The following is a 26,322-nucleotide window of genomic DNA, read 5'->3' on the forward strand; positions in this document are numbered from 1 at the left end:
AGTTTAAAAAGTTATATAAAAAAAGTATAGAGAACACTGAATAATTTCTTAATATTCTCAAGTTATAGTTCGTCTATAGACAAGACTTTGTTACAGTTCTTGAATAAAGTAAACGTATTTTGTAGGTAATGAGCATAATTCCCAAACTCAGTATGTTATTCTTTGTGTTGCCACTATGCTATAGGGATCTGTCCAAGTCCATTATCTGCCAAATGTGTTAAAGCCCATTCCCCAATTTTTTTTAATGTTTATTTATTTTTGAGAGAGGCAGAGAGGGGCTCTGTCAGTGCAGAGCCCAGTATGGGACTGGAACTTAAGAGCCATGAGATCATGACCTGAGCCGAAATTAAGAGTTGGATGCTTAACTGACTGAGCCATGTGGGCGCTCCCCATTCCTAAATTTATGGACATTATAAAATTTTTTTTTTACTTTACTCTCTTTGTAAAGACTTTAATTCAGTCATGTAGGGTTTTTTTTTTGGTTTTTTTGTTGTTTTTTTTTTAATGGAGACTCATGTAGTCTTTTGTAGTTTTTATGGGTATCCTACAAATGTACCATATTTTCATAATTTCTGTTTTGGTTATAGTTATGTTATGAGTATATGAGAGTCATGAAGGTTAGTTGAGTTTTTTGGGAGCTCATTTTAATCAGTGTTTCTTAACCTCAGCACTATTGACATTTTAGGCCAGATATTTTTTGATTTGGGAATTTGTTCTGTGCATTGGAAGATGTTCAGAAGTATCCCTGGCCTCAACTCACTAAATACCAGTAATGATCCCCCGAGTTGTGGCAACCAAAAATGTCTCCAGACGTTGTCAAATATCCCCTGGAAGACAAAATTACTTCCAGTTGAGAACCACTAGTTTAAAGAGATTTAGAACCACGAAAAGTAGATTTTTTTTTTCTAGTTACCCTCCCCCCACTTTGAACAGTTTTATTGAGGTATAAGTCATATACTCTACAACCAGTTAAAGTTTATATTCAGTGGCTTTTAGTATATTCACAGTTGTGCAACCATTACCACAATCTAATTTTAGGACATTTTCATAACCTCATAAAGAAACCCCAGGCATATTACCAGTCACTTCCCATTTCTCCTCCCTGTCCCTGAGCCCTAGACATACCTGGTTATCTTTTTATTTTTAGGAATATACACTCTGCTTGTCTGTTTTAAATCATTATAAAGCAAACCAGTTTCTATTTCAGAGTATAATTATTTATTGAAAACTATTTGAAATACAAGACTTACATTCTTTCCTATGTATACGTTTAGAGGCCCTTAGACATTTGTTTAGGCAGACTCCCAAGTTTCATCTGTAGAGGAAATAAATCCCAATAGTCTGAGTTAAGACTCATTTTAGTATTATTCGGAAGAGTAACATTTTATTCTTGTGTTGCCACCCCACTCAATGGAGACTCACAGCAATAATAATAGCTAACAAATAATGAACAGTTCTGTGCCAGGCGCTGTGGTAAGGGGTTTGTAAAAATTAACTCGTTTAATTCTTACATTAGCTCTTGGAGTTGGGAGCATTCCTTTATAAATTGGGTTTTTTTTTCCCCCCCTGCTATTCCAGACCTGATATGGAGAAAGAACTATGTTGAAAGAAAGGATCATTAGAAGGCATACACTCATGCACTTCAGAGTCTCTCTCTCTCTCAAAATTAATAAATAAACATTAAAAAAACATAGATTTCCTTCTATTCAGGTCTTAATTTATGTCCTTTATGTCTTCTTCCTTAAGACCTTGCATGTTTCTAATTAGATTGATTCTTAGGTATTGATGGTTATTATTGCTGTTGTAAATGAAATATTTTTTCCTTTTATTTATTTATTTTTGTTTATTTATTTATTTTGAGAGAGACAGAGACAGCACGAGTGGGGGAGGGGCAGAGAGAGAGGGAGAAAGAGAATCCCAAGCAGGCTCTGCACTGCCAGCCCAGAGCCCAATGTGGGGCTTGAACTCACAAAACCATGAGATCAGGACCTGAGCGGAAACCAAGAGTCAGATGCATAGCTGACTCAGCCACCCATGCGTCCCATTTTCTTTTATTTTTTTCAGTTGACTGTTGCTGTTATGGAGGAAAGCATATTCTGATTCCCTCCCTTCCCTGTTGGTTTTTAATGTTGATCTTGTATTTGGCCATCTTGCTGAAATGTCTTATTCTAATAGTTTGTTGATTTTGTAGAGTTTCTTTTTCTTTTCTCATACAGATTTGTTATTTACCCTATTGCATTGACTTATACCTTCACAATATATAGAATATTATAGGTGAGAGTAGGAATCACTTGTTAAAAACCACAGTGGGATACCAATTTTTTGTCTATTAAATTTTTTTCTTAATCTTACTGAATCTCTCTTGTGCATGGTATGCAAAAGTACTCTTATATACTTTCAGTGGAAATATAAATGAATGTAACTCTTTATATATGCCTCTATAATTTTTTAATGTGTATATAAAGTCTTAAGAGTGTTTCATGTCCTTTGACCTAATAATCTCACTTCTAGGACTCCATCTCTTGGAAGTAATAAGAACAAATATTTTTGTTCACGTTGCTCATTATTTATGTTGCTTTTGCATTACTTGGAGTGTGTCAAAATAACGTTAATGTCTAATACTAGGGTAATGGTTTTGTAAATTGTGGTATATGTATGTGATGGAATATTATACACTCATTACACTATTTTAAAAGAATTTGCAATAACTTGGAAGCACTTATATTCTTAAGTAAAAAAGAACAGAATGCAACAGAGTTGTTTATTAGTAGAGTTGCATCATTATCAAAATGCCAGAACAGAGTAGAAGCACAGACACCATAATGATAATATTGATAATCTGTGGGTAATGACTATATGGATGATTTTGTTTCCTCCCTAATTCTTTTCTGTGGTGAGCATGTGTTGTTAAAATCAGAAGAAAAAACTTAAAGTGTATGTATCTGTAATACGAAGCTATGTTTACCTTCTTCAAAATATGTGGAAGGGGAGAAATCTTCGCCTATTTTATTAAATGTCATTTGGTTATAATTATTTTTTAAAGTAGACTTTTTTGAAGAGTATAACTCCTCAAGAAAGATCTTGTTGAATGTGGGTAACACAGATTCTGGGCTAAAGCTGATACCTGAGAGAAAAGAAACAGTAGTTTCAGTGGCAGGTTGTGATTTATACTTCGGGATGTACTCCTAAATAATCTGAATTCCAGATCAATGAAGCAGGAGAGAATTGTGGTGAATGTCCACCTTATCCTGTTTCTTACTGTCTTACTACCCGTGGTCCATGTCTTTTGAAAGGTAGGTGTCATCTAGTAGTGGCCTTGTGATCTCCTGCTGGCCTACTTTCATAAGAACGCTTGCTGTGTTTGTATGGATTTTAGATTGCCATTCACTTTATTTAAGAAACATTCATTGAGTACTTCCAGTGTGCCAGGAACTTTGCTGGGCAAAGGACGTAAAACCACACAGAGGCCCTCTGTTCTGAGCAGCTTTTGTTAGAAATAATTTGTGATTAATATTGTGATGGAATGAGAGGGTTATCTGATAAGAGGCAGCAGGAATACTCAGATTCTGATTCCCTCCCTAAGGTCTCTTAGGGAGCTAGGTATACTGAAATTCAAGTCAGAGTAACACTTTATTGGCTTAGGTGTAGGCCCCTCCATCTCAAAATTCAGAGAGCTAGGTTAGTCTGTATGGAAGATGCTGTCTTTCTTTACTAGTTAAATCTGCTTTCCTTTCTGAAGCTTAAATTCAAGTCTCTTAGTACTGTATTGAGGCAAAGGACCATTCCAGCTGGTGCTAAAGGAAAATGTGCAAGAAACAAAGTTTCTCCCAAATACCCATTCTAGATGTTCTTGAATATCTAGCATTCTAATACCATGCCACCTGCCAACCAACTGGTCCCTGTTACCCTTGTCCCAGTTCCTACGTTTGAAAAAGGGAGCAGAACAAAAAAGGAAAGGAATAGGAAAGATAGCTTGGTTGTTCCAAGCAGCCTTGGAATGTTTTTTACCTATGGTAGCATGGAAGGAAAAGAAAGGGTCACCCACTGTACCATCATGATGCATAGTTATATTTCCAAGAAATTCTGAGTTATTTGTAAGATCATGTCATAAAACAGTTTAAGTGATGACAGAGAGGTTAGAGACAAGAGTTTTAAAAGAGCGTTAATAGCTTTTTCCTTCAGACATTTTAATAGTGAAGGTGTTTTGTAGCCATAAATGTATAGTTTCTATAATTACTTGTTTTTCCCATTTTCACCAGCACTGTCATTGGCACAGCTTCTTATATTTTTTAACATCTTTTTTTAAACATCTTTGTTATTTTTCCTTGACAAATTGAACAGAAAGTCATTGCAACAAACCAACCGTTTTCCCTATGTAACAGCTTCTTCCTGTGCTTATTTTTTTTTATTATCCTGATTGAATTATAAGCAGTAGTGGTCTCATTAATGCAGATTTCATTGTCTAGTGTCTAAATCATGCTGTACCCAACTTACCCTATTAAAAAAAGTGACAGTTGAGAAATTTCAGCTCAACACAGTGACAGCAGCCACTAGCACATGGGTCAGTCCTTTGTTCTTAAGTCTGACACACCCTGGCAATACGTTTTTAAGAATGGAAAACAAAGAGAGGTGTATTTAGCTCCTCAGAGACCATAATATATGATCCTTTAGAAAGACAAAACAAATAAGCATTTATAGTATCTGCATTCACCATACAATTTGTCTGCTGATATAACAAGATTATTATGCACAGGATATTATGTGAAAAGAAGGAAGAGGTATCTGACCTAGATTCAGAAAGACACTTAGCAGGAAGACTTCCCAAAGGTAATGACACATGAATTGAGTTCTGTAAGATGAATCAGCTTTTCCAAGATCAACAAAGATGGAGATTTGGGATGGGGGTTAGTCAAAACTCCCAGAGATAATCAAGAATGGAACATTTGAAGAAGTAGGAGTTCAATGTAGCTGGTGTTGAGAATGGGAATGGAGGAAGAGTACTGAGATGAAGCTATAAAAGTAAGCGAAAACTAGATTATGTATTGTGCCAAGAAATGTTGACTGTATTGTGAATTCATTGAAGACTCATAGACTTTTCGGGAACCCGATTTGTATATGCGGTATGGGATTGGAAAGGGCAAAACTGGCATAATGGTGATAAGGACCTGTGCTATTGCATAGGTAATAGGGATGGAGAAAATGGACAAATCTGAGATATTTGAAAAGGTATACTCAACAAGACTACTGGTCAATGTAAGTAATACAGTGGAAGGAGAATAGCTTTTAGAGTTAGCTAGACTTGGATTCAAATCCCAGCTCTTGTCACTTAGCTGTTTTGTGACCTTGGGTGTTTTATGTACCTCTCAGAACTTCAGTCTTCTTAGCTTAAAATTGGGACAGTAGTATTCAGTCCATTGGGATGTGAGGAGTATGTGAAGTAATAGTTGTAAGATGTCCAGTAAATAAGCATAAAATGATAGCTACTGTTGTGGGGATGGAGGAGATGGAGGAGAGTTAAGAACGACTTCCAAGTTTTCAGTTTGGGCAATGAGAAGGAGCTAGTTTAGGAGAAGAGGATAACCTGTATGATTCTTGGACACATCGCCTGCAAGACAGCTGTTGGCCATGTTCCCTGGCAGATGACAATAAGAGTCTGACACTTGAGAGATATTTAAGCCAAAGATACAGATTTGAGAGACCTCAGCTTAAAATAGAAGTAAAATTTATGAAAGCGGATGAGATAACCCAAGGAGGGAGTTAGAAGAAATGACGGAAAACCGGAAAGTGGCCTAAGAAAGACATCAGCGTGGAGATGGTGAGAGAAGTAGGAGGAACACCAGTGGGAGTACTATCAATGAAGCACAGGCATGTAGGATTTCGAGGAGCGTGTAGGATTAGCAGCTTCAGGTGCTCCAGAGACATGAAACAGGATCAAAAAGAAGAGTATCTTTGGGTTTATGAATGAAGAAGTTGTTAGTTCTGTCATGATTTTAGTAGAGTGGTGGGTTCAACATGGAATTTTAGTAGTTTGAGGAGAGAATGGGAAAGGAGTAAAGGTAACCAATGTGGATAAATCTTTTAAAAATGTGACACAGGGGCACCTGGCTTGCTCAATCGGTGGAGCATGTCACTCTTGATCTTGAGGTTGTGAGTTTGAGTCCCACATTGGGTGCAGAGATTACTTAAAAATAAAATCTTTTGTTTTCTTTTTTCTTTTTCTTTTTCAAAAATTTTAAATATCCTTATTTATTTTTGAGAGAAAGGGGGAAGGAGGAAGGGGCAGAGAGAGAGAGGGACAGAATATCCAAAGTGGGCTCTGTGCTGACAGCAGAGAGCCCGACAGGGGCCTTGAACCCATGAACCACGAGACCATGACCTGAGCTGGATTTGGAAGCTTAACCGATTGAACCACCCAGGCGCCCGAAAATAAAATCTTTTAAAAATAAAAATGTGACAGAAGCTTAGATTTAAATGCTGGTAATAGCTAACAAAGAAGAGGGGGTTTCTCAGAATGTAGGAAATTAGGTAGCTTCTTCAGTCAAGTTTTAAGAAGGAAAGAATGGTTGATTGTGTCACATGAGGCAGGGTAATCATGTATTGCTCAGTGGGAAAATTCACATTGGATTTGGCTACGAAGAGGAAGTCTGTGAGCCAGGAGTTAAGTCTTTGTGGTGGAGTCCTTTGAATGCAGACTTTGGCCGATGGTGAATGACTGAAAGTTAGCATTTTTAAATTTCTGGAAGCAGTTTGAAGGATGAGGTAAGAGATGTGGGTCCCATTTAGGCTGGTAGAGGTACAAAGTAACAAGGATCTGGACCGAGATTATGGTTCTGACAATAGAAAGATAAGATGAATCCAAGAGCTGTTACCCTTTTATGCGCTTTTTAACTTAGCTATCACATGGATGTAATTAATGGGTAAAGGAGAAGTAGCCTAAAAGTTGACGTTTTACTGTTTTGAGTGTAGTAATAAGGAGGGTAGTAATTAGCACTTATCAAAACAGAAACAGTAGTAGTAGCAGTTTTGAAGATGAATTAATTTTTAAAAATTCCTTTATTAAGCTTTTGTTCCTGAGTGGCTACTATGTGTTGGGTGGTGTTCCATGGGCTGGAAACAGCAGTGAACTTGACAGGCAAGATCCTTTTTCTCATAGCACTTAACATTCAGAAATGAGGAGGCAAAGATAGAAAAAAGTTAAAAAGGATAAGATAATTTAAACCAGGTAAGACAAAACTTGGTGATGATAGAGAAATGGACTAAAAGGTACCATTTTAGATGATGTGGTCAGGAATGGTATTTCTAAAGAGGAGAGTTTTGAACTTAGAATATTACTAAGGAGTCAGCTGTGCAAAGATTTAGGTGGCACGGCATTTCCATTCAGACGAGAGAGTATATGCAGTGGCCATAAGAAGGGAATGAGCTTGATTTGTTTGAGGGCTAGAAAGAAAGGTCACTGTGTCAGAAGCAGAGTGAGAGGGGAGAGACTAATAATAATTGGTGAGGTCTGACAGGGTGGGTTTAAACTTGAGCAGGGCCTTGGAAGCCTTGGTAAGGAGTTCAGTGGCTTATACTTGACTGGCAGCAGTGGAAATGAAAGAAAAGTAATACTGAACTATGTTGAACTTGAATGATCTAGGACATCTAGATGAAGAAGTCAAGAGAGTTGGTCAGGCTTAAATCTATAAATTCAAGTATTTGGTATTATTCATTGGACTAACTTGCCAAGTTGTGTAGGCATTGAACAGATAAATGCCCATAATGAGGAGACTTGAGGAGTCTATCGAGGAAATGATCAAAGGAACTGAGGAAAATGAGCAGCCAGTGATCAGGGGATTCCTAGCACTTCTTTGACATAATGAAGGACATGCATTACCATTGCATCTAATACCCTTGCAACTTGAAAGGCATGACCAAGTGTTGTATGAGCAATAGCTGCAAAAATTATGGCCAGAAATATCTCATGACTTAAGGAATGTAAAGAATACTTACCACATTAAAATACCCACACTCCATAGGGACCAAGCTTTAAAGATTTTGTATAGTGCTGGTTCAGATAGAATTCCTGTTTCTATAAGTGCATTTATTTTGCAGTAAACAGGGAGTATGTGTATTGCTGTGACTCTAGATACACAAGTAGTTTGCAAAGTTTACTTCGCCTTGGGCATCCGTAAGGAATCTGGTTTTACTGAATATGTACAACTTTTAAGTACTCAAAAGACACGTAGAGACATAATAGTTATACTTTACATGTACGTATTGTTTTATTGTTTACAGTCTTTACCCTTTAGGATCTTCAGAAAGAACTCTCTGAAGTAGATAAGGGACAGGAATTTAAGGGAGGTCAGCATTATTAGAGGTGAGATAACTTGAGGGTATCCAAGTGCACGGTCACCAAATCGGACATGAATTCAGAACTTTGGATTTTACTTGCACTGTTTTACCTATCACACCATGTTAATTCAAAGATGATCAAAAATTTAAATGTTAGGAGGAAAACTAAAATATGTATCCTTACTAAAACAATGACAAAATACATATTTTTTTATTTGTATTACAAATATTGATGCTGTACCAAAAGTTTCAGAGTGCTTTGAATACACAGAGGAGAATGAGATTGACTTTGGCTAGGAGAATTAGAGGTTTAGTTTTCACTTGCTGATTTTTATTATCTTTTCTTGATAGCTCTGAATGTTTAAAGTACTACATATGCAGCTTTGAAATAAACCCTTTATTTTATACCCAATTCTCTTGTGTTTATTTCTGCTACCATATTTTATTCTGGTGTTGCCACCCAACTCAATGGACACTCGTAGCAGTAATAATAGCTAACAAATAATAACAAATAACCAATAATGAACTCTGTGGCAGGCCCTGTGGTAAGGAGTTTTTAAAAATTAACTTGTTTAATTCTTACATCAACTCTCACAGGTGGGAACATTCCTTTATAAATAGGTGTTTCTTAGCTGCCCTTCCAAAACTGATGTGGAGAAAGAACTGTGTTGAGAGAAAGGATGATTATAAGGCATACTCCTGTGCACTTCACAGGAGATATTTTTTTGTCATATTATGTATTATTTATCATAGTTTTCCCTAAGTGAAGAAGTCAAGTTGGTATATGTACTAACCTGAGAGGTGAAATCTGAGCTACATGAGTGAATAAAGTAGTAATGTCCTAAATGTCTATTTTATGATTATAGTGATAGTATGTAATAATCATGGGTGGTTTTACACTTTAAAAAACTACGTAACTCAGTGTGTATAATAAAAAAAAGATTTCCTTAATAAAGAAATGTTTGCTTAACCTAAAGTATCTAGGAATGAGAAATATCTATAAAACTTAATCATTCGTTTAGTTACTTTTTACTCCTGTATTTTCTTGGAGTGAATGAGATACGTTGTTTACTGTGGAAATGGATACAGCATCCTTCATCTGAGGATCTCAGAGTGCTTTTCAAATAATGTCTCATGAATCCTCACAGCACTTTGATGAGGTAGGTAGGTGGCAAGTATTGTTGTCTTCATTTTTACAGATGAGGAAATTAAAGCCAGGAGAGGGTTAAATGATTTATGTGTAGTCCCACCAACCAGACAGAGAGGCAGCCTGAACTACTTAATAAGAATATTGTATTTTAGGAGGGTTTGCATAATACAAATCATTAACCCCTTTGCTGTTGTATTTTACACAGATTAACTATTAAAACAAATATGGTAGTTTTTAAATGTCCACATGGAATTTTTTTTTATCCTTTCTTTAGAAATAGAAAACATTATAATACTCTTTCCCCCTCACCCCCAATTTTTAGGTCAGCAGCAAGGACAAGATGGAGTAAAGGTCCAACAAGCCACGATAGCTCCTGTAACTGTAGCAGTTGGAGGAATTGCTAACGCAACGATAGGTGCTGTTAGTCCTGACCAACTCACACAAGTGCATTTGCAGCAAGGCCAGCAAGCTTCTGATCAAGAGGTGCAGCCTGGCAAGAGGCTTCGAAGAGTTGCCTGTTCCTGTCCTAATTGTAGGGAAGGAGAAGGAAGGTAAATGCTCTGTTACCAACTTTATCTCTCTGGAAGGCGTAAAATAGTAGGTAAACCAAGCCGTTGGCCGGGTCCTTGGATCACTAGAATGTCACTGGCTCTGTAGCCCAGAAGTTGAGATACAATATTGTTATTACAGGGATTAAATTGAGCTAGTTTAGAAATGGAGTTTTAGTGGTCCTCCACCTTCTGCCTTCTACTTTTAGTGGCTTTCTTGTTTCATTTGTTATGCAAAAATTTTAATTTTATGGATATAAAATTCATATACTGTACAGTTTCACTCAAAGTGTACATTTCATTGGTTTTTAGTATATTCACAAAGTTGTGCATCCATCATCACAATTTTAGGACATTTTGATACCCTGCAAAAGAAACCCTGACTTCTTTAGCCCTCAACCCCCTTGGCCCCCTTTCTTCCCAACTCAAGGAAGCCATTGAACAGATTTCTGTCTTTATTCAATTCTGGACGTGCATATAAATGGAATCATACAATATGTGATCTTTTGATTGGTTTCATTTACGTAGCATAATGTTTTCAAGGTTTATCTATATTCTAGCACATATTAGTACCTCATTCTTTTTAATGAACAAATGAACGTTTCATTGTATGGATACACAGTATTTTACTTACCCATTTATCTTTTGGTGGACACTTGGAATTTTTCCACCAGTTGGCTCCTATGCTGCTATAAACACTTTTATACAAATTTTTGTGTGGCATAGGTTTTTAGTTCTCTTGAAATGGACAAGGAGTGGACAAGGAGTGGAATTAATGCTCCATGTAGTAACTCTAAGTCTAGCCACTTGAGGAACTGCCAGACTATTTTCCAAAGTAACTGTACCATTTTACGTTCCCACCAGCAGTGTATGAGGGTTCCAGTTCGTTGCCAACACTTGTTATAATTTGGCTTTTTGATTATAGATTTCCTTGTGTGCGTGAAATGGTATTTCAGTATGGTTTTAATTTGCATTTTTCTGATGACTTCATTAGTCAGGTGTGTTTTCATGTGTTTATTGGCCATTTGTGTGTCTTATTTGGAGAAATGTCTATTAAGATCTTTTGCCTATTTTAAATTAGATTTTTTAAGTTAAATTGTAATAGCTTTATGTATTCTAGATACAAGTCCCTTATCAGATACATGATTTGCAAATATTTTTTTCCCAATCTGAGAGTTGTCTTTTCACTTTCTTGATAGTGTCCTTTGAAACACCTAAGTTTTTAATTTTGATGAAATTCAGCCTTGTGTTTGGTTGCTTCTGCTTTTGGTGTCCTGTCTAAGAATCCATTGCCACATCTGAGGTCACAGAGATTCCTCATTTTCTTGTGAGGGTTTTATAGTTTTTGCTCTTACATTTAGGTCTTTGATCGGTTTTGGGGTTAGTTTTTGTGTATGGTGTGAGGTAAGGATCCATTCAACACCATTTGTTGAAGACTCTCCCCTCCCCATTCATTGAATGGTCTTGTCACCCTTGTCAAAAATCAGTTAGCCATATAAGCCAAATAGGTTTATTTCTAGACTGTTGGTTTTATTCCAATGAGCTGTATGTCTGTCTTTATGCCTCTACTACACAGTCTTGATTACTTTGTCCTCTGAACTTTTGAAATCGGGCACTATGTGTTCTCTTTGTTATTCTTTATCAGTATTGTTTTGATTGTACAGAGACACTTGCAATTCCATGTGAATTTTAGAATCAGTCAGCTTGTCAGTTTGTTTGAGATCTTCTCTGATTTCTTTTGACACTATTTTGTAGTTTTCAGAGTATAAGTTTTGTACTTCTTTGTTAAATTTATTCCTAAGTATTTTATTCTTTTTGATGCTATTATAAATGGATCTTTTTTTTTATTGTTCATTGCAAGTGTATACAAACACAATTAATTTTTGTGTATTAATCTTGTATCTGTAACCTTACTGAACTCTTTTTATTAGTTCTAATAGTTTTTTTTTTTTTTTAGTGGATTCATTAGGGTTTTACTATATGTAAGATCATGTAATCTGCAAAAAGAGATAGTTTTCCTTCATTCTTTCCAGTCTTGATGACTTTTATTTCTTTTTCTAACCTAATTGTTCCATCCAGAATCTACAGTATAATGTTGAATATAAGTAGCAAAAGTGGACATCTTTGTTTTGTTCCTGATCTTAAGTGTTTCACCATTAAGTATGTTGCTAGCTCTGAGCTTTCTCATATATGCCTTTAATTAAGCAAGCTCCCTTCTATCCCTACTTCATTTTGTTTTTGTCATGAAAGGACGTTGGATTTTTCAGATGCTTTTGTGTATCTGTTGAGATGATCATGTAGTTTCTATCTTTTTTCTATTGGTATTAATTGATTGTCAGATGTTAAAGTACTTTTGCATTTGTGGAATAAACCCAACTTAGTCATGGTATGTAATTTTATACACACACACACACACACACACACGCACGCACAGTTATATTTAGTTTACTAGTATTTTGTTAAGTTCTGCATCTGTGTTCGTAAGAGATATTGGTCTGTAGTTTTTTTTAATGTCTTTGCTTTTGGAAAGGATAATATTGGGCTCATAGAATGATTCGGGAAGTGTTTCCTCCAGTTTATTTTTGAAAAAGTTTGTGAAGAACTGTTTGTGAAGAATAATTCTTCAGCTGTTTTGTAGAATTTATCAGTGAAACTAAGTCCTAGGCTTGTGGGTATTTTTCTTATGGGTATTTTTTGACTACTAATTCATCTAATTTATCTGTTTACTTTTAAGGGTTTTTCTGATTGTTCTTGAATCACTTTTTGGTACTTAATGTCTTTTTGGGAATTTGTCCATCTCATCTAAGTTATTTAAGTAATTGGCATACAGTTATTCTTGGTATTCTTGTATAATCCTTTTTATTTCTGTAAGGTTGGTAATGATGTCCTCTTTCGTTTCAGATTCTAGTAATTTGAGTCTTTTCTTTTTTTCTTGGTCAGTCTACCTTAAGGCTTGTTCAATTTTGTTGACCTTTTCAAAAGTCAAGTCACATCAGCTTTTGGTTTCATTGATTTTTTTTTTCCCTGTTGTTTTCGTATTCTTTATTTCATTAGTTCCTGCTCTATTTTTTATTATTTCCTTCCTTTTGTTTGCTTTATTTTAGATTTAATTTGCTTTTTCCGTTGTCTTAAGATGGAAGGTTAGGTTATTGATTTAAGATATTTTTTGATGTCGGCATTTACAGCTAAAAATTTCTCTCTGGGGTGCCTATGTGGCTCAGGTCAGTTAAGTGTCTGACTCTGGATTTTGGCTCAGGTCAAGATCTTGGAGTTAAGGAGATCAAGCCCAGAGTTGGGCTCTGCACTCAAAGGGTGGAGCCTGCTTGGGATTCTCTCTCTCCCTCTTTCTCCACCCCTCCCCTGCTCACATGAGCTTGTGCACATGTGTGTACTCTCTTTCTGTCCAATAAATAAATTCTAAAATTAAAAAATTCTCTCTTAAGCATTGCTTTACATGTATCCCTTAAATTTGGTTATGTTGTATCTTCGTTCATCTCGGGCTTTTTCCTGCTTTCCCTTTCGATTTCTTCTTTGACCCACTGGTTATTTAGAAGTGTATTATTTAATTTCTAGGTATTTGTGAATTTTCCAATTTCCTGCTATAATTTCTAGTTTTATGTCATTGTGGTCAGAAACCATACTTTGCATTACTTCTGTCTTCTGTTGAGGTTTGTTTCATGGCCTAGCCATATGATTTATTTTGGAGAACATTACATGTTCACTTGAGAAGAATGTATATTTTGCTGCTGTTTAGTGGAGTGTTTTATGGATATTTGTTAGGTCAAGTTTATCAAGTGTTCTCTTTCCTTGTTGCTCTTCTGCTTAATTGTTTTATGAAGTTATCATTGCAAATAGAGTATTGACATCTCCAACTGTTACTGTTGAATTGTCTCTTTCTCCCTTCATTTCTGTCAGTTTACTTCATCTGTTTAGGTGTTCTCTTGTTACTCTAAGTGCACGTATGTTTATAATTGTTATATGTTCCTGATGGATTGACCCATTTAGCCCTATAAAATTTCCCCCTTTGTCTTCAATAACATTTGTTTTTAAAGTTTATTTTGTCTTGTATTATTAGTACAGCCACTCCAGCTTTCTTGTGGTGGTTGTTTGCATACCTTTTTCCATCTTTTTTACTTTAATCTCCCTGTATCTTTCAGTCTTTGAATGTGACCTATGTCACTGTAGACAGCATGTAGTTTGGATCTTAGTGTTTTTTTGTTTTTTCTTTAATTCACTGTGACAAAATCTGTCTTTTGAGTGTAGTGTGTAATCCATTTGCATTTGATGTTATTAATATGGTTGAATTTGTCTTTCAGTTTGCTTGTTTTTGTGTGTGTCATGTCTTTTTTCCTCCTTTGTTACTCTCTTTTTCATTAAGTGAATATAATATAGCACTTTATTTTTTTACTTATTAAAAAAATTTTTTATTGTTTTATTATTTTTGACAGAGAGACAGAGCATGTGTGGGGAAGGGGCAGAGAGAGAGGGAGACACAGAATCCAAAGCAGGCTTCAGGCTCTAAGCTGTTCAGACTCCCAAATTGGGAGATCATGACCTGAGCCGAAGTCAGATGCCTAACCAACTTAGCCACACAGCCATCCCTATAGCACTTTAATTTTGTTAATAATTTTTTCACTTATATTATTTTGAGTTATTTCCATAGTACTTGCTCTGGGCCTTATCATATACATATTGATCATTATCAGTTTAAGATTTATAGTAACTTAATCCCAGTGAATTACAGAAATGTTCTCTCTTTATAGCTTACTTCTTTTTGTGATGTTATTATATATATTATCCATCTGTGTTACAAACCCAATAATACATTATTATAATTATTACTTTATATAATGTCTTGTAAAGAAATTGAGAGAAGATGAGCAAGCATATCTAACTTTTGCTATGTTAACTTTATCAGTAGTTCTCTGTTCTGGATGTTTGAGTTCCTTTCTGGCATCATTTTCTTAGCCCAGTCGAGCTTTGCTCCTACCTCCCTGCTTTGTGCTGTTAATGGCAAATATATTAAATATATTACATTTCTGTAATGTTGTGGCCTTTAACAATACATTTTACACCTAGTGTTTTTAAAATTACTTTTCAAATCAGGTAAGACAAGAAATACGCACTTACACTGTCCTTTGTAATTACATAATTACCTTTGCTGGTGATCTCTTGCTTGTTTGTGTGCATCTTAATTGTGTAATTACTTTCTGCATCCAGTTGATTCAACCTGAAGATCTTCCTTTACTATTTCTTGCAAAGGAGGTCTGCTCAAAACAAATTCTCTGTGTTTGTGTATCCAGGAATATCTTTGTTTCATTTCTGAAAGGTAGTTTTGCTAGATAGAGTCTTGTTTGAGTTGTTTCCTTTGAGTACTTTGAATATGTTTTCACCCTGCCTTCTAAGCTCCATTGTTCTGCTGAGAAGCAAGTTCTTATTGTTACTGCAGTTCCCTTGTAAGTGAGGAGTTATTTTTCCCTTGCCGCTTTCGGGATTTTGTCCTGTCTTTGGGTTTCAGGATTTTTTAGTACATAAGGTGTCTATTTGTGGATCTGTGCAGTTAGCCTGCTTGGAGTTTGTTGAGCTTATTGCATGTGTAGATTCATGTTTTTGAGTAATTAATTAAGTTTGCAGTCATTATTTCTTTGAATATTTTTTCTGTGGCACTTTTTCTCTCTCTCCTTCTCTCCCTCCTCCTCCTCCTTTCCCCTCCCCTGTCCTCCCCGTTCCTTCCCTCACCGATACTTGGATGTCCCACATTTCTCAGACACTCTGTTCATTTTCCTTTCTTTTCTTGTCTCTTTTTAAGTTACATCGTCTCTATTGATCTACCTTCAATTTTATTCTTCCTTCCCTTTTTTGAGTCCCTCTAGTGAATTTTTCATTTCAGTTGTACTTCTCATTTCCACAATTTCCTCTTGGTAGTTTTTTTTAACCATTTGTAACTCTTCATTGATATTCTTTATTTGATGTGACATTGTCATTATATCTTGCTTTGCTTCTTTAATCATGGTGTCCTTTAGTTCTTTAAACATATTTATAAATGGCTATTTTGAAGTCTTGTTAAATCTGCTCTCCCAGTTTCACTTGCCTGCTTTTTTTTTTTTTTTTTTTTTAGTGAAGGGTCATATTCCTCTGTTTTATTTTTGGCATGTCTTAGATTTTTTGTTGGAAACTGGATGGTTTAGATAATACATTGTAGTAACTCTTAGTACTGCCCCCCCCCCCCCCCCCCCCCCACCCCCCCCCCCACCCCTGGTTTATTGTTGTTTGCTTGCTTATTTAGTGACTGGCTGGATTATTTTGGTGAACTTCCCTTAACTCGCCATGAAGCATGTTGCTCACTGTCGCCATGAAGTATGTTGCTCCTCAGTGGATGCAAAATTCGGTATGCTTACAGTGACCCTGGAGGACAGTGGTTTGGGCAGAGATCTTTAGTGTCCTGTCCCTAACCACACCCAGTTGTTAAACTCCACTAATTGTCCACTGATTGCTCTATTGTTTTCAAAGCCCTGAAATGTATATTGCTCTACAAAGTGATCCAATCAGATTTTTTTTTTAAAGGACTAGATCAACAGGCCTGCGCTTTGAGATTTATGAGTCTGTAGGGCTACTCCCAGCTGCCTCTTCCCTCCCTTCTTTCAGTCAGCCTAGTGAGCATAGTTTTGCCTATTTCTCCATTGTATCTATTAGTCCCCTCCCAACTTCATTTTGCAACCGCCAGCACTGATTTTAAGAGCACCCATACGCTGAAGTTTTTCCACACTTTGTTTGCAAATGAATTCAGTTCCTTGGGAAGAGATTTGGAATTCTGTTACATGCTGTGCTCTCTCTGGCCAACATCTCTTTGTCATGGCTCCTGAACATAGGGTTGGGATAGTGGCACATTTCTTTCTGAGTGGCATCCCTGATCTGAGAGCTAAATGCTTGGTGGCAGGGCAGCAGCAATGGCCTCAGGCTTTCTTGACTTGCCTCTGCTGGCTTGGAAGTTCTGATGTATGCACTACAAAGGAGCTGAGTCAAAGGTGACTGGACTGCAGTATTTTCACTGTGCCCTATCCAAGGTAGAGCCAAGGTCTCAGGAGTTGGGTTTGGGTAGAAGAGAGTTCCCTACCTGTCAGTCACACTTGCCTGAAACTTAGCCTCAGCAGCAGGTAATTGGGGGTGGAATAAGAAATGCTGACCTCTTGCCCCTTCCTAGGGAGATAAGCTCAAACTAGGAGATGTGAAAAGGGAACCCTGTTCTTGGCTGCGCCCATCTGCAGTCTTTATGTGTCAAGGGAAGTGATAGGAAATTGGGAGAGAGGGTTGGGTCTTGGTTCAAATACCATAGGCTCTCACTCTTCTTACCAACTCTTAATTTTCTTGAGTATTTATTTATTTGCTATATGTTCATAGAGCCATTTCCAGGAACTGTACATATTATTTGTTTTGTTTTCATACTTTTCACTGGTTTCACTAGGGACTAGGCCAATGGAGCTCTTCATGCTTTCTTTCCTACTGGGAGTTAAACTCTGAACCGTACACTTTTAAATGGAGATTACCATTTTTTTGGTATTTGAGAAGAATTTTCAAGTGTCTTGAAAAGCTTAGAGATTTTTTCCAAAGGGAAGAGGCTGTTAGGGAAGGAACATGAAGTCCGTGGTAGAACACGAACTCTCTGAGGTTAACATGTTTTCATAACAGTTTTGAGTTTCATACATAACCCTTTTTTGATTAGAATTTTTCTGATTTTTAACTACAATTATAGCATGATTTTAAAAACCCATTCAGAAGTGTATCATTTAAGAACTTTAATTCCCTTTTGTTTTTCTGTAATTATAAGCTTGGTGTCTAAGAGTATAATTAATGTTTGGTTTTTGTTTTTGTTAGAGGCAGTAATGAACCAGGAAAAAAGAAACAGCATATTTGTCATATTGAAGGATGTGGAAAAGTTTATGGCAAAACATCTCACCTACGAGCACATCTTCGCTGGCATACTGGAGAAAGACCTTTTGTATGCAACTGGATGTTTTGTGGCAAAAGATTCACAAGGAGTGATGAACTCCAGAGACACAGAAGAACCCATACAGGTTAGTTGTTTTACTGCAGGGTTTGTACGTTTTTAATGCTTAGATGAAAATTGGAAATATGCAAATTAAAGACAATTCACTTTACTGATTTTATGAAAGTTGTTTAAGATCAAAATTCGTGGGTCACTTGAGTGGCTCAGTCGGTTAAGCGTCCGACTTCAGCTTAGGTCATGATCTCACAGTCTGTGAGTTTGAGCCTCACGTCGGGCTCTGTGCTGACAGCTCAGAGCCTGGAGCCTGCTTCGGATTCTGTGTCTCCCTCTCTCTCTGACCCTCTCCCGTACATGCTCTGTCTCTCTCTGTCTCAAAAATAAATGTTAAAAAAAAAAAAAAGATCAAAATCGTTACCTCATTTCCAGGATACGTTTTATTCCACTTTTTGTGAGGTTTACTAGAGTAATTACATAACAAGGAATATATTCCGTTTACTTAACCTGTTGTATTCTTAGCATGTTGAATTCACATACATTATTTTTCGTCAGTATTTACATAGGTGAAGAGAGTTGAATTCTGATCTTATTGGTGACCTTTATTAGTTTTTGGTTTTTTTACAATTTAGAAAATTGACTAAAGTATCAAGAATAATATAACAAATATACGCCTCTCAGAATTGACAGCTGTTGATGTTATATTTGTTATTTTTTAATAAAACAAATCCTACAAAGTTGACATCGTCTTTGTCCTCTCAAAGACAACAGCCCCCATGCATTTAAAATGTAGGTTTTTAGTACAGTTTTAATACTCTTGCATATATTATTCATGCATGTGTATGTAAAATACTGTTTTGTGTGTTGTGAAATTTCACATAAATGATACAGTATCATAATTTCATTTATCATTATGTCTTGAGATCTATCCAAGTTCATATGTGTACATACAAATGTATGTATACATGTTTGCTATGTAGTATTTTGTTATATGACTGCCATACTGTTTATCCATTCCTTGTGCTGCTTAAATTATCATTAGTTTTTTTTTACTATCATGAACTTTGCTACTGTGAACATACAGTGAACATGTGTGCCAAATAGAATTTTTGGATCACAGAGAATTTAATGTGTTTTGCTAAATAAGTGCCAAAGAATCTCTCAAGTGGCTGGTAACCATTTCTATTTCACTAGCAGTGACTGAGAGTTTCCGCTTGCTGTGTGTTCACCAGTACTGACTGGTGTTGACTTTTGAAAATTTTTGTCAGTTTGTGGCATCTGGCTGGCTTACTTGGTAGAGCATGTGACTCTTTATCTCAGGATTGTGAGTTCAAGCCCCATGTTGGCTGTGAAGCGTACTTTAAAAAATAAATAAATAAAAACATGCTTATTGCTTTAAAAAAAAGAAAATTTTTGTATATCTAAAATGGTTTCCTTATTTATTTATTTTTTTAATTTTGAGTGAGACAGAGAGAGAGAGAGAGACAGAGCACGAGCAGGGGAGAGGTAGAGAGAGAGGGAGACACAGAATCCAAAGCAGGCTCCAGGCTCTGAGCTGTCAGCACAGAGCCTGACGCGGGGCTTGAACCCACGGACCGTGAGATCATGACCTGAGCCGATGTCGTACGCTTAACCAACGAAGCACCCAAGTGTCCCTGGTTTCCTTATTTTTTTAAGTAGCAGTTTTCCCGGTTATCCATGAGATTAAGCATCTTTTCTTGTTGATTGATCATTTATATTTCATTTTCTGTTGATTATTTATTTCCTTGCTCACTTTTCTTTTAGGTTGTTTTTCTTTTTCTTACTGATTTATGTGTTGTAATTTCCCCCTATATTGCTAGTATTTGAACTTCTTGCTATTTTTTGTCACATGGAAGTTTTACATTTTTTAGTCAAATATGTTTTTTCTTTTGTCCTTTGCTTTTCTTATTTTTTTTAAACGTTTATTTATTTTGAGAGAGAGGGAGCAAGAAAGAGCACGCGCATAAGCGGAAGAGGGGTAGAAAGAGCAAATCCCAAGCAGGCTCCATGCTGCCAGCGCAGAGGTAGACATGGGGTTCAATCTCATGAACTGGGAGATAGATCATGACCTGAGCTGAAATCAAGAGTCGGACACTTAACCAACTGAGCCACCCAGGCACCCCTCCTTTTTTTATTTTGAATGAAATCCTCTCCTATCCCAAGATCATAAAGTTTTTAAAAATATTTTCTTCTAATGGTTTTAAAGTTTTCGTGTAAGTTTCATCTTCTTTTTCTAAGTTTTGCATAGAACAACCACCCTCTCTACTTAGAATGCCTGTATACATCTGGGTTTCAGTATTTAATTGTTGAATAAATTAGTAATTTGGATAAATTTGCAAATTAGACTAACCTTTAACTTGTACCAAGGTACATGTGGGACAAAAGAGGAAATAGAATTGGCATGTATTGATCAGCTACCATACATCACATGTTTGAAATAAATTATCTCATTTGATTCTAACAGTAACACTGAGATAGAAATTAGCTCCATTTTATGGATTAGAAAATAGTGTCAGAGAAGAAAAAATAGTTAAATTTAAAAGTGATAAAGTTACTTAGTTTGATATGTACATAAATTAGTAGGCAGAGTCTTAGTAATACTGGCTGAGTCCCTGAGTTAGCATAGTTTGAAAAAAGTTTTTAAAGGTTTCCATATGGTATTGCATTAGGATTTTTTTTTTAATTTTTTAAAACATTTTTTAATGTTTATTTCTGTGAGAGAGAGAGACAGACAGACAGAATGTGAGCAGGGGAGGGGCAAGAGAGAGGGGGAGACACAATCTGAGCCCAGTGTAGGGCTCAAACCCACAAACAGTGAGGTCATGACCTGAGCCAAAGTCACACACTTAACCGGCTGAGCCACCCAGGCGCTCCTGCATTAGGACTTTTAATAGTGCCACCTCACCATTGATATTGGCAAATATGGTGTGATTAATCCCATAATAGTGTTGATGTCTGTTTTAAAAAAGTGCTCTGCCATTTATGTCAGTACGACAGGATGCAATGTTTCCGCTGTGGATTAGCAGTGGGACAAGTTAGAGAAGCCAAGAAAAATTGCCGCTTTCTTTGAATTTGGAACTGCACATTGTGATTTCATCATTTTATTTGAGAAAGTCTTGTCAAGTCTAAAGTCTTGTCTCACATATCCACATTCATACAGATATACAAAACAAATTTATTCAAGGATTTAAATACACATATACTTCAAAACCAAATTACTAATGATTTGGAGGCATATTTTCTTTTTTTTTTTTTAACTATTAGTACCATTGTAACCTACTAGCCTGAATAATCAGAATTGAATGTATTTTAAGCTTACTTTCAGTGTTTCGAACATCTTCAATACATCATGCACAAAATTGTTGAACTATTTTTTTCTTAAGGGGCAACCACTACACTAAGTAGAAATTCAGTACCTTACTATAAATGAATATATGAGTTATTTTTATTTACTGCTGAAAATAGTGCCAATTATTTTTGCTTTTTTGGGAATTTTTTTTTTTTTTAAAGCTTACTCATTTATTATTATTATTTATGAGTGGGAGAGGGGCAGAGAGAGAGGGAGACCCAGAATCCAAAGCAAGCTCCGGGCTCTGAGCTGTCAGCACAGAGCATGATGCAGGGCTTGAACTCACAAACCGTGAGATCATTACCTGAGGTGAAGTCAGATGCTTAACCTGGGTGAGCCACCCAGGCACCCCTTTTTAATTTCCAAATGTCACATGTATATGGTATTTAAAAATCAAGTCATAGGGTTACCATGGTGGCTCAGTTGGTAGAGCACTTGACTCTTGATCTCAGGGTCATGAGTTCAAGCCCCATGCCTGGCATAGAGCTTACTTCAAAAAATATTTAAAAAAAATTAAATTGTAAAAGAGGTTACAATGTTAAGGGGATTTTTTAAAAATTATCTTTACTTGAAGGATAGTTGACACATTAGTTTCAGGTGTACAACATAGTGATTTGACACTTGTATACATTATGAAATGCTTACCATAGTAAGTGGTTACCATCTGTCACTGTATAAGATTATGACTATATTCTCTGTGCTTTACTTTACATCCCTATGACTTTTTATTTTATAATTGTAAGTTTGTTCCTTTTAATCCCCTTCATTTAAGCCCATCTCTCTATCTCATTCCCTTCGGGCAACTGCCAGTTTGCTGTCTGGATTTATGAGTCTGTTTCTGTTTTGTTTTGCTTGTTCATTTGTTTCGTTTTTTGGATTCCACACATAAGTGAAATCATATGGTATTTTGTCTTTGATCAGACTTACTTCACTTAGCATAATACCGTCTAGTTTCATCCATCTTTTATAAATGGCAGAATTTCTTTCTTATTTTATGGCTGAGTAATATTCTATTGTCAGTATATACCATATCCTCTTTGTCTGTTTATCAGTGGTCACTTGAGTTGCTTTCAGATCTTGGCATAGGAGTGTGTATGTCTTTTCAAATTAGTGTTCTTTTTCTTCCCAGAAGTGCAATTACTGGATTGTATGGTATTTCTATTTTAATTTGTTAAGGAACCTTCATATTATTTTTTACAGTGCTTAACACCAATTTATATTCCCACCAACAGTTCCCTTTTTCCTCCATCCTCATAACAATTATTTTTTTGTCTTTTTGATATTAGTCATTCTGACAGTTGTGAGGTTATAGCTCATTGGAGTTTTGATTTGTATTTCCTTGACAATTAGTGATGTTGAGCATCTTTTCATGTTATCTGTTGTCCATCTCTATGTCTTCTTTGGAAAAATGTCTTTTCTGGTTCTCTGCCCATTTATTAATCAGGTTTTTTTTTTTTTTTTTTTTTTTTTTTGGTGTTGAGTTGTAGGAGTTCCTTATATATTTTGGATGTTAACCCCCTTATCAGATACATCATTTACAAACATTTAAGGGGAATCTTTGCCACATCCCCTGTTCTGACCCCGAAAGGACTGTATTTAGTCTTGTTAACTCTTCTTACATTTTTATTCTTCTTCTGATGGTTTCTAAATAATATGCTTATGTTGTTATTGATCTGTCAATATTAGGCACTATCTCTTGACTTCTTACATTAAGAGTTAAGAAATTACCTCACTTTACATCATCTTTTGACATTCAGGTTTTTTTTAACTTAGTGCCGGCCTGACACAGTCTCTTGACTTAACCACCCTGTGTTAGAGATACTAGCATTCACCTCTTAACTTCTCTTACCTATTTCTCTTCTCTTTTTCTTCATGTTAAAATGTTTACTTTCTCTTAAATAAGCACTGTTGCCGTTTTTTTGTAGCTTAGTTCTTAAAGTAGAAAACCAATAAATAATAATGTTATGACTGTGATGTGATGAGTCTGATTATATATCTTTTCCTGTTTTTTTCTTCAGGTGTCTAAATTCCTTTTTTTACCCTTGCATTGGCTAACTTTATCACCTCCTTTTGTTATTTAGCCTTTTCAAAAATAGTATTAATTCCATCCAATTTATCCTTTCACTTGGAGGTTCCAGCTTTCTAATCAGTCGGATTCTTCTGTAAGGTTGCTGCACACGATAATCTTGAGACTTTTCTTCCCTGCTGTACTGGTTTTGATCCAGTGTTCTCAAGATCTCCTCTCTTCATTTTTCTTAGTTTACTTGATTGCCAGAAAACATTCTGAAATGCTTCCTACAGTAAAGCTCTAGGAAGTAAATTTGTCTGAAAATGTCTTTCTTCATTAAAAAAAAAAAAAGTTTTTGAGAGAGACCTCGCATGTGCGCACAAGCAGAGGAGGGATAGGGAGGAAGAGAATTTCAAACAGGTTGCACGCTCAGCTCAGAGCCTAACGTGGGGCCATGATCCCACAACCATGAGATCGTGATCTGAGCCAAAATCAAGAGTCAGATCCTGAGCTGACTGAGCCATCCTGGACCCCTGTCTGAAAATGTCTTTATATTGCTTTCCCAGTTAATAGATGGCTTGGCTAATATAACAGAATTGTAGGTTGAAAATGATACTTAAAACATTAGTGGCACTGCTCTATCATTTTCTTGCATTTGTTTTATTAATATGAAGTCCATTGTTATTCTTCTCTTCCTTTTTTGTAGGTGACCTAATTTCCCCTGTCAGCTTTTAAAAGCTTGTTTTCTTATTTACTTATAATTTTTACCCTGAAATAGTTTTACAGAAGAAGTTGTGAAGATAGCATAGAGAGTTCTTACATCCCTTTCACCCAGCTTCCTCTAATGCTAACCTCTTCCATATTCCTATAATTTATGAAGACTAAGAAGTTGATATTGGTATAATACTAGTAATTAAATTACAGACTTTTCCACAAATGATACCTTTTCTGTTCCTGGATTCAATCCATAACACCACATTCTATTTATTTGTCGTGGCTCTTTAGTCTCCTGTAATCTGAAATTTCCTTACTCTTTTTTTTTATTGATGTACTTTTTTTTTTTTTTTTTGGCTCACCTTGACACTTTTGAAAGTTAGGTATTTTGTAGAATATCCCTCAATTTGTGTTTGTCTGGTATTTTCTCATGATTAGAGTCAGGTTACGAATTGTTGTTGGGAAGAATATCACAGGTATCATTGCCCTTCTTCATCGCATTGCATCAGGAAGTACACGATGTCCGTGTATCTTATTGTTGGTGAATTGGTTAAGATCTTGTGTGCCAGGTAGCTCCACTGTGAAGTTGTTTCTTCTTTCCATACACTGTTTATTGGAAGCAAGTTACTAAGTCTGGTCTACACTAAAGGGGCGGTGAAGTAAACTCTACCTCTTGGAGGGACGAGTGACAAAGAATTTTTGGATGTACTGTAAAACAACCACTGTAATTAGTAAATATTTCTCGAGAGGGGGTAGGGCAGGGGGAAGGTCGTATTCTTCAAGTCTATGCAATTATCCTGTTTCTCTGTAAAGAAAATCCTGTTTCCCTTTTAGTATTCCTCATTGTTTCTTGCCTGCAGCAATTACTTTATTGTGTTAAAGGTCATTTTTTATTTCCCTTTTTTGCTTCTCCAGTTTTTAGTTTTGATTCTTATACAAGGAAGATTTATACCTTCTTCCCCAATTATTTGTTTATTTGTAATCCAGCATGGACTCATGAGTATTTATTTTATTTTGTGGGTTATAATACAATATTGTCATTATTTTCTGGCTCACATTGTTCCATCTTTGGCCAGTTGGAAGTTGTTTTAGATTGCTGCCTCTATCCTTTTTGACATGCCCCCATTCTTTTGTTTTGTCTTGTTTTTTTAACTGCAAGAGCCTCTTTTAATCTTTGTTTTTTTAATTGCATAATTATGTATGTTTGCATAGTTTTTCATTTATTGTGCAAACCTGTTGGACTTTTCCACTCAGGGTTCACCTTCATCCCCTTTCTACCTTTTCTCTCATTTTCCCTTTTTTATTCTCTATTCTTTTTGCAGTCTTACTTTGTCTAAGTGGGATGCCTCTACATTGATTTTTTTTTTTAACATCTTACAGCTTTTTTTTTTACCTTTTAATTTCCTGTGTGATTTCTTAAGTTTATACTCAGATATGTCTTCTGATTTTTTTTCTTCCAAGAGTGCTTTTCTACTGTTTCTTTTTTGTAGCATACTCTTCTCATTGTATGGATGCAGGAGTTTGCTGAAAATCTGAGTTTTCCAGCTAAGTATTTTTTTTAATATTTATGTTTCCTCCAAGGTAATTTTTTTTTGTTTGTTTGTTTGTACCTTGCTTTTTCCCATGTTATAGGCTTTCCTGAATTGTCCAGTGGTCCTTGGCCTTTATTCAAGTTGATGATGGTGATTGGTAACTATGTTGGAATGAAGTATTAAGGAAGTTTTATGAACTGGTGGCTTTCATTTTAGGCAACTGGGCAGGGATACTGTGTTATAATGCAAGATACCTAATTACCAAAATACTGTAATGTACTGTGGGGCAACATTTCTTTTTTTTTTTTTTTTAATTTATTGTTTAATTTACATCCAAGTTAGTTAGCATATGGTGCAACAATGAATTTAGGATGCCCTTTTTACCCATTTAGACCATTTGCCTCCTCCTACAACCCCTCCAGCAACCCTCTGTTTGTTCTCTATATTTAAGAGTCATTTATGGGGGCACATTTCTGTAGATAAAAATCATCAAATGTTTTGACCCAATTTTTTGATAGTAGGATTAATGATCCATGTACAGACTTTAATTTACTCTTTTATGTTCCATGTTTCCCTCTCACCGTTTTGAGTCCAATATTTCTACACAATTTTATCGAAGACAGATGGGCTCTCTTCTAGATATATCTTCTTCCTTAATAGTCTGTATTCT

The 26,322-nt window shown here is 35.9% G+C and overlaps 1 protein-coding gene across 2 annotated transcripts in view; it reads left to right on the plus strand.

Moving 5' to 3' along the window:
* Positions 1-26,322, plus strand: part of SP4 (Sp4 transcription factor) — an 82,383-nt gene that overhangs the window by 38,047 nt on the left and 18,014 nt on the right. The window contains exons 4-6 of one of the 2 annotated variants that reach the window (XM_042967927.1): positions 9,804-10,032; positions 17,902-18,101; positions 25,753-25,971. In XM_042967927.1, coding sequence (XP_042823861.1) covers positions 9,804-10,032; positions 17,902-18,101; positions 25,753-25,835 — 512 coding nt within the window. In that variant the 3' untranslated portion in view covers positions 25,836-25,971. Of the gene's footprint in view, positions 1-9,803; positions 10,033-17,901; positions 18,102-25,752; positions 25,972-26,322 lie in introns of those variants that run through there. The other variant, XM_007089071.3, reaches the window with a different exon arrangement.

This window comes from Panthera tigris, chromosome A2 (genome assembly GCF_018350195.1).
Source record: "Panthera tigris isolate Pti1 chromosome A2, P.tigris_Pti1_mat1.1, whole genome shotgun sequence".
Taxonomy (NCBI): domain Eukaryota; kingdom Metazoa; phylum Chordata; class Mammalia; order Carnivora; family Felidae; genus Panthera; species Panthera tigris.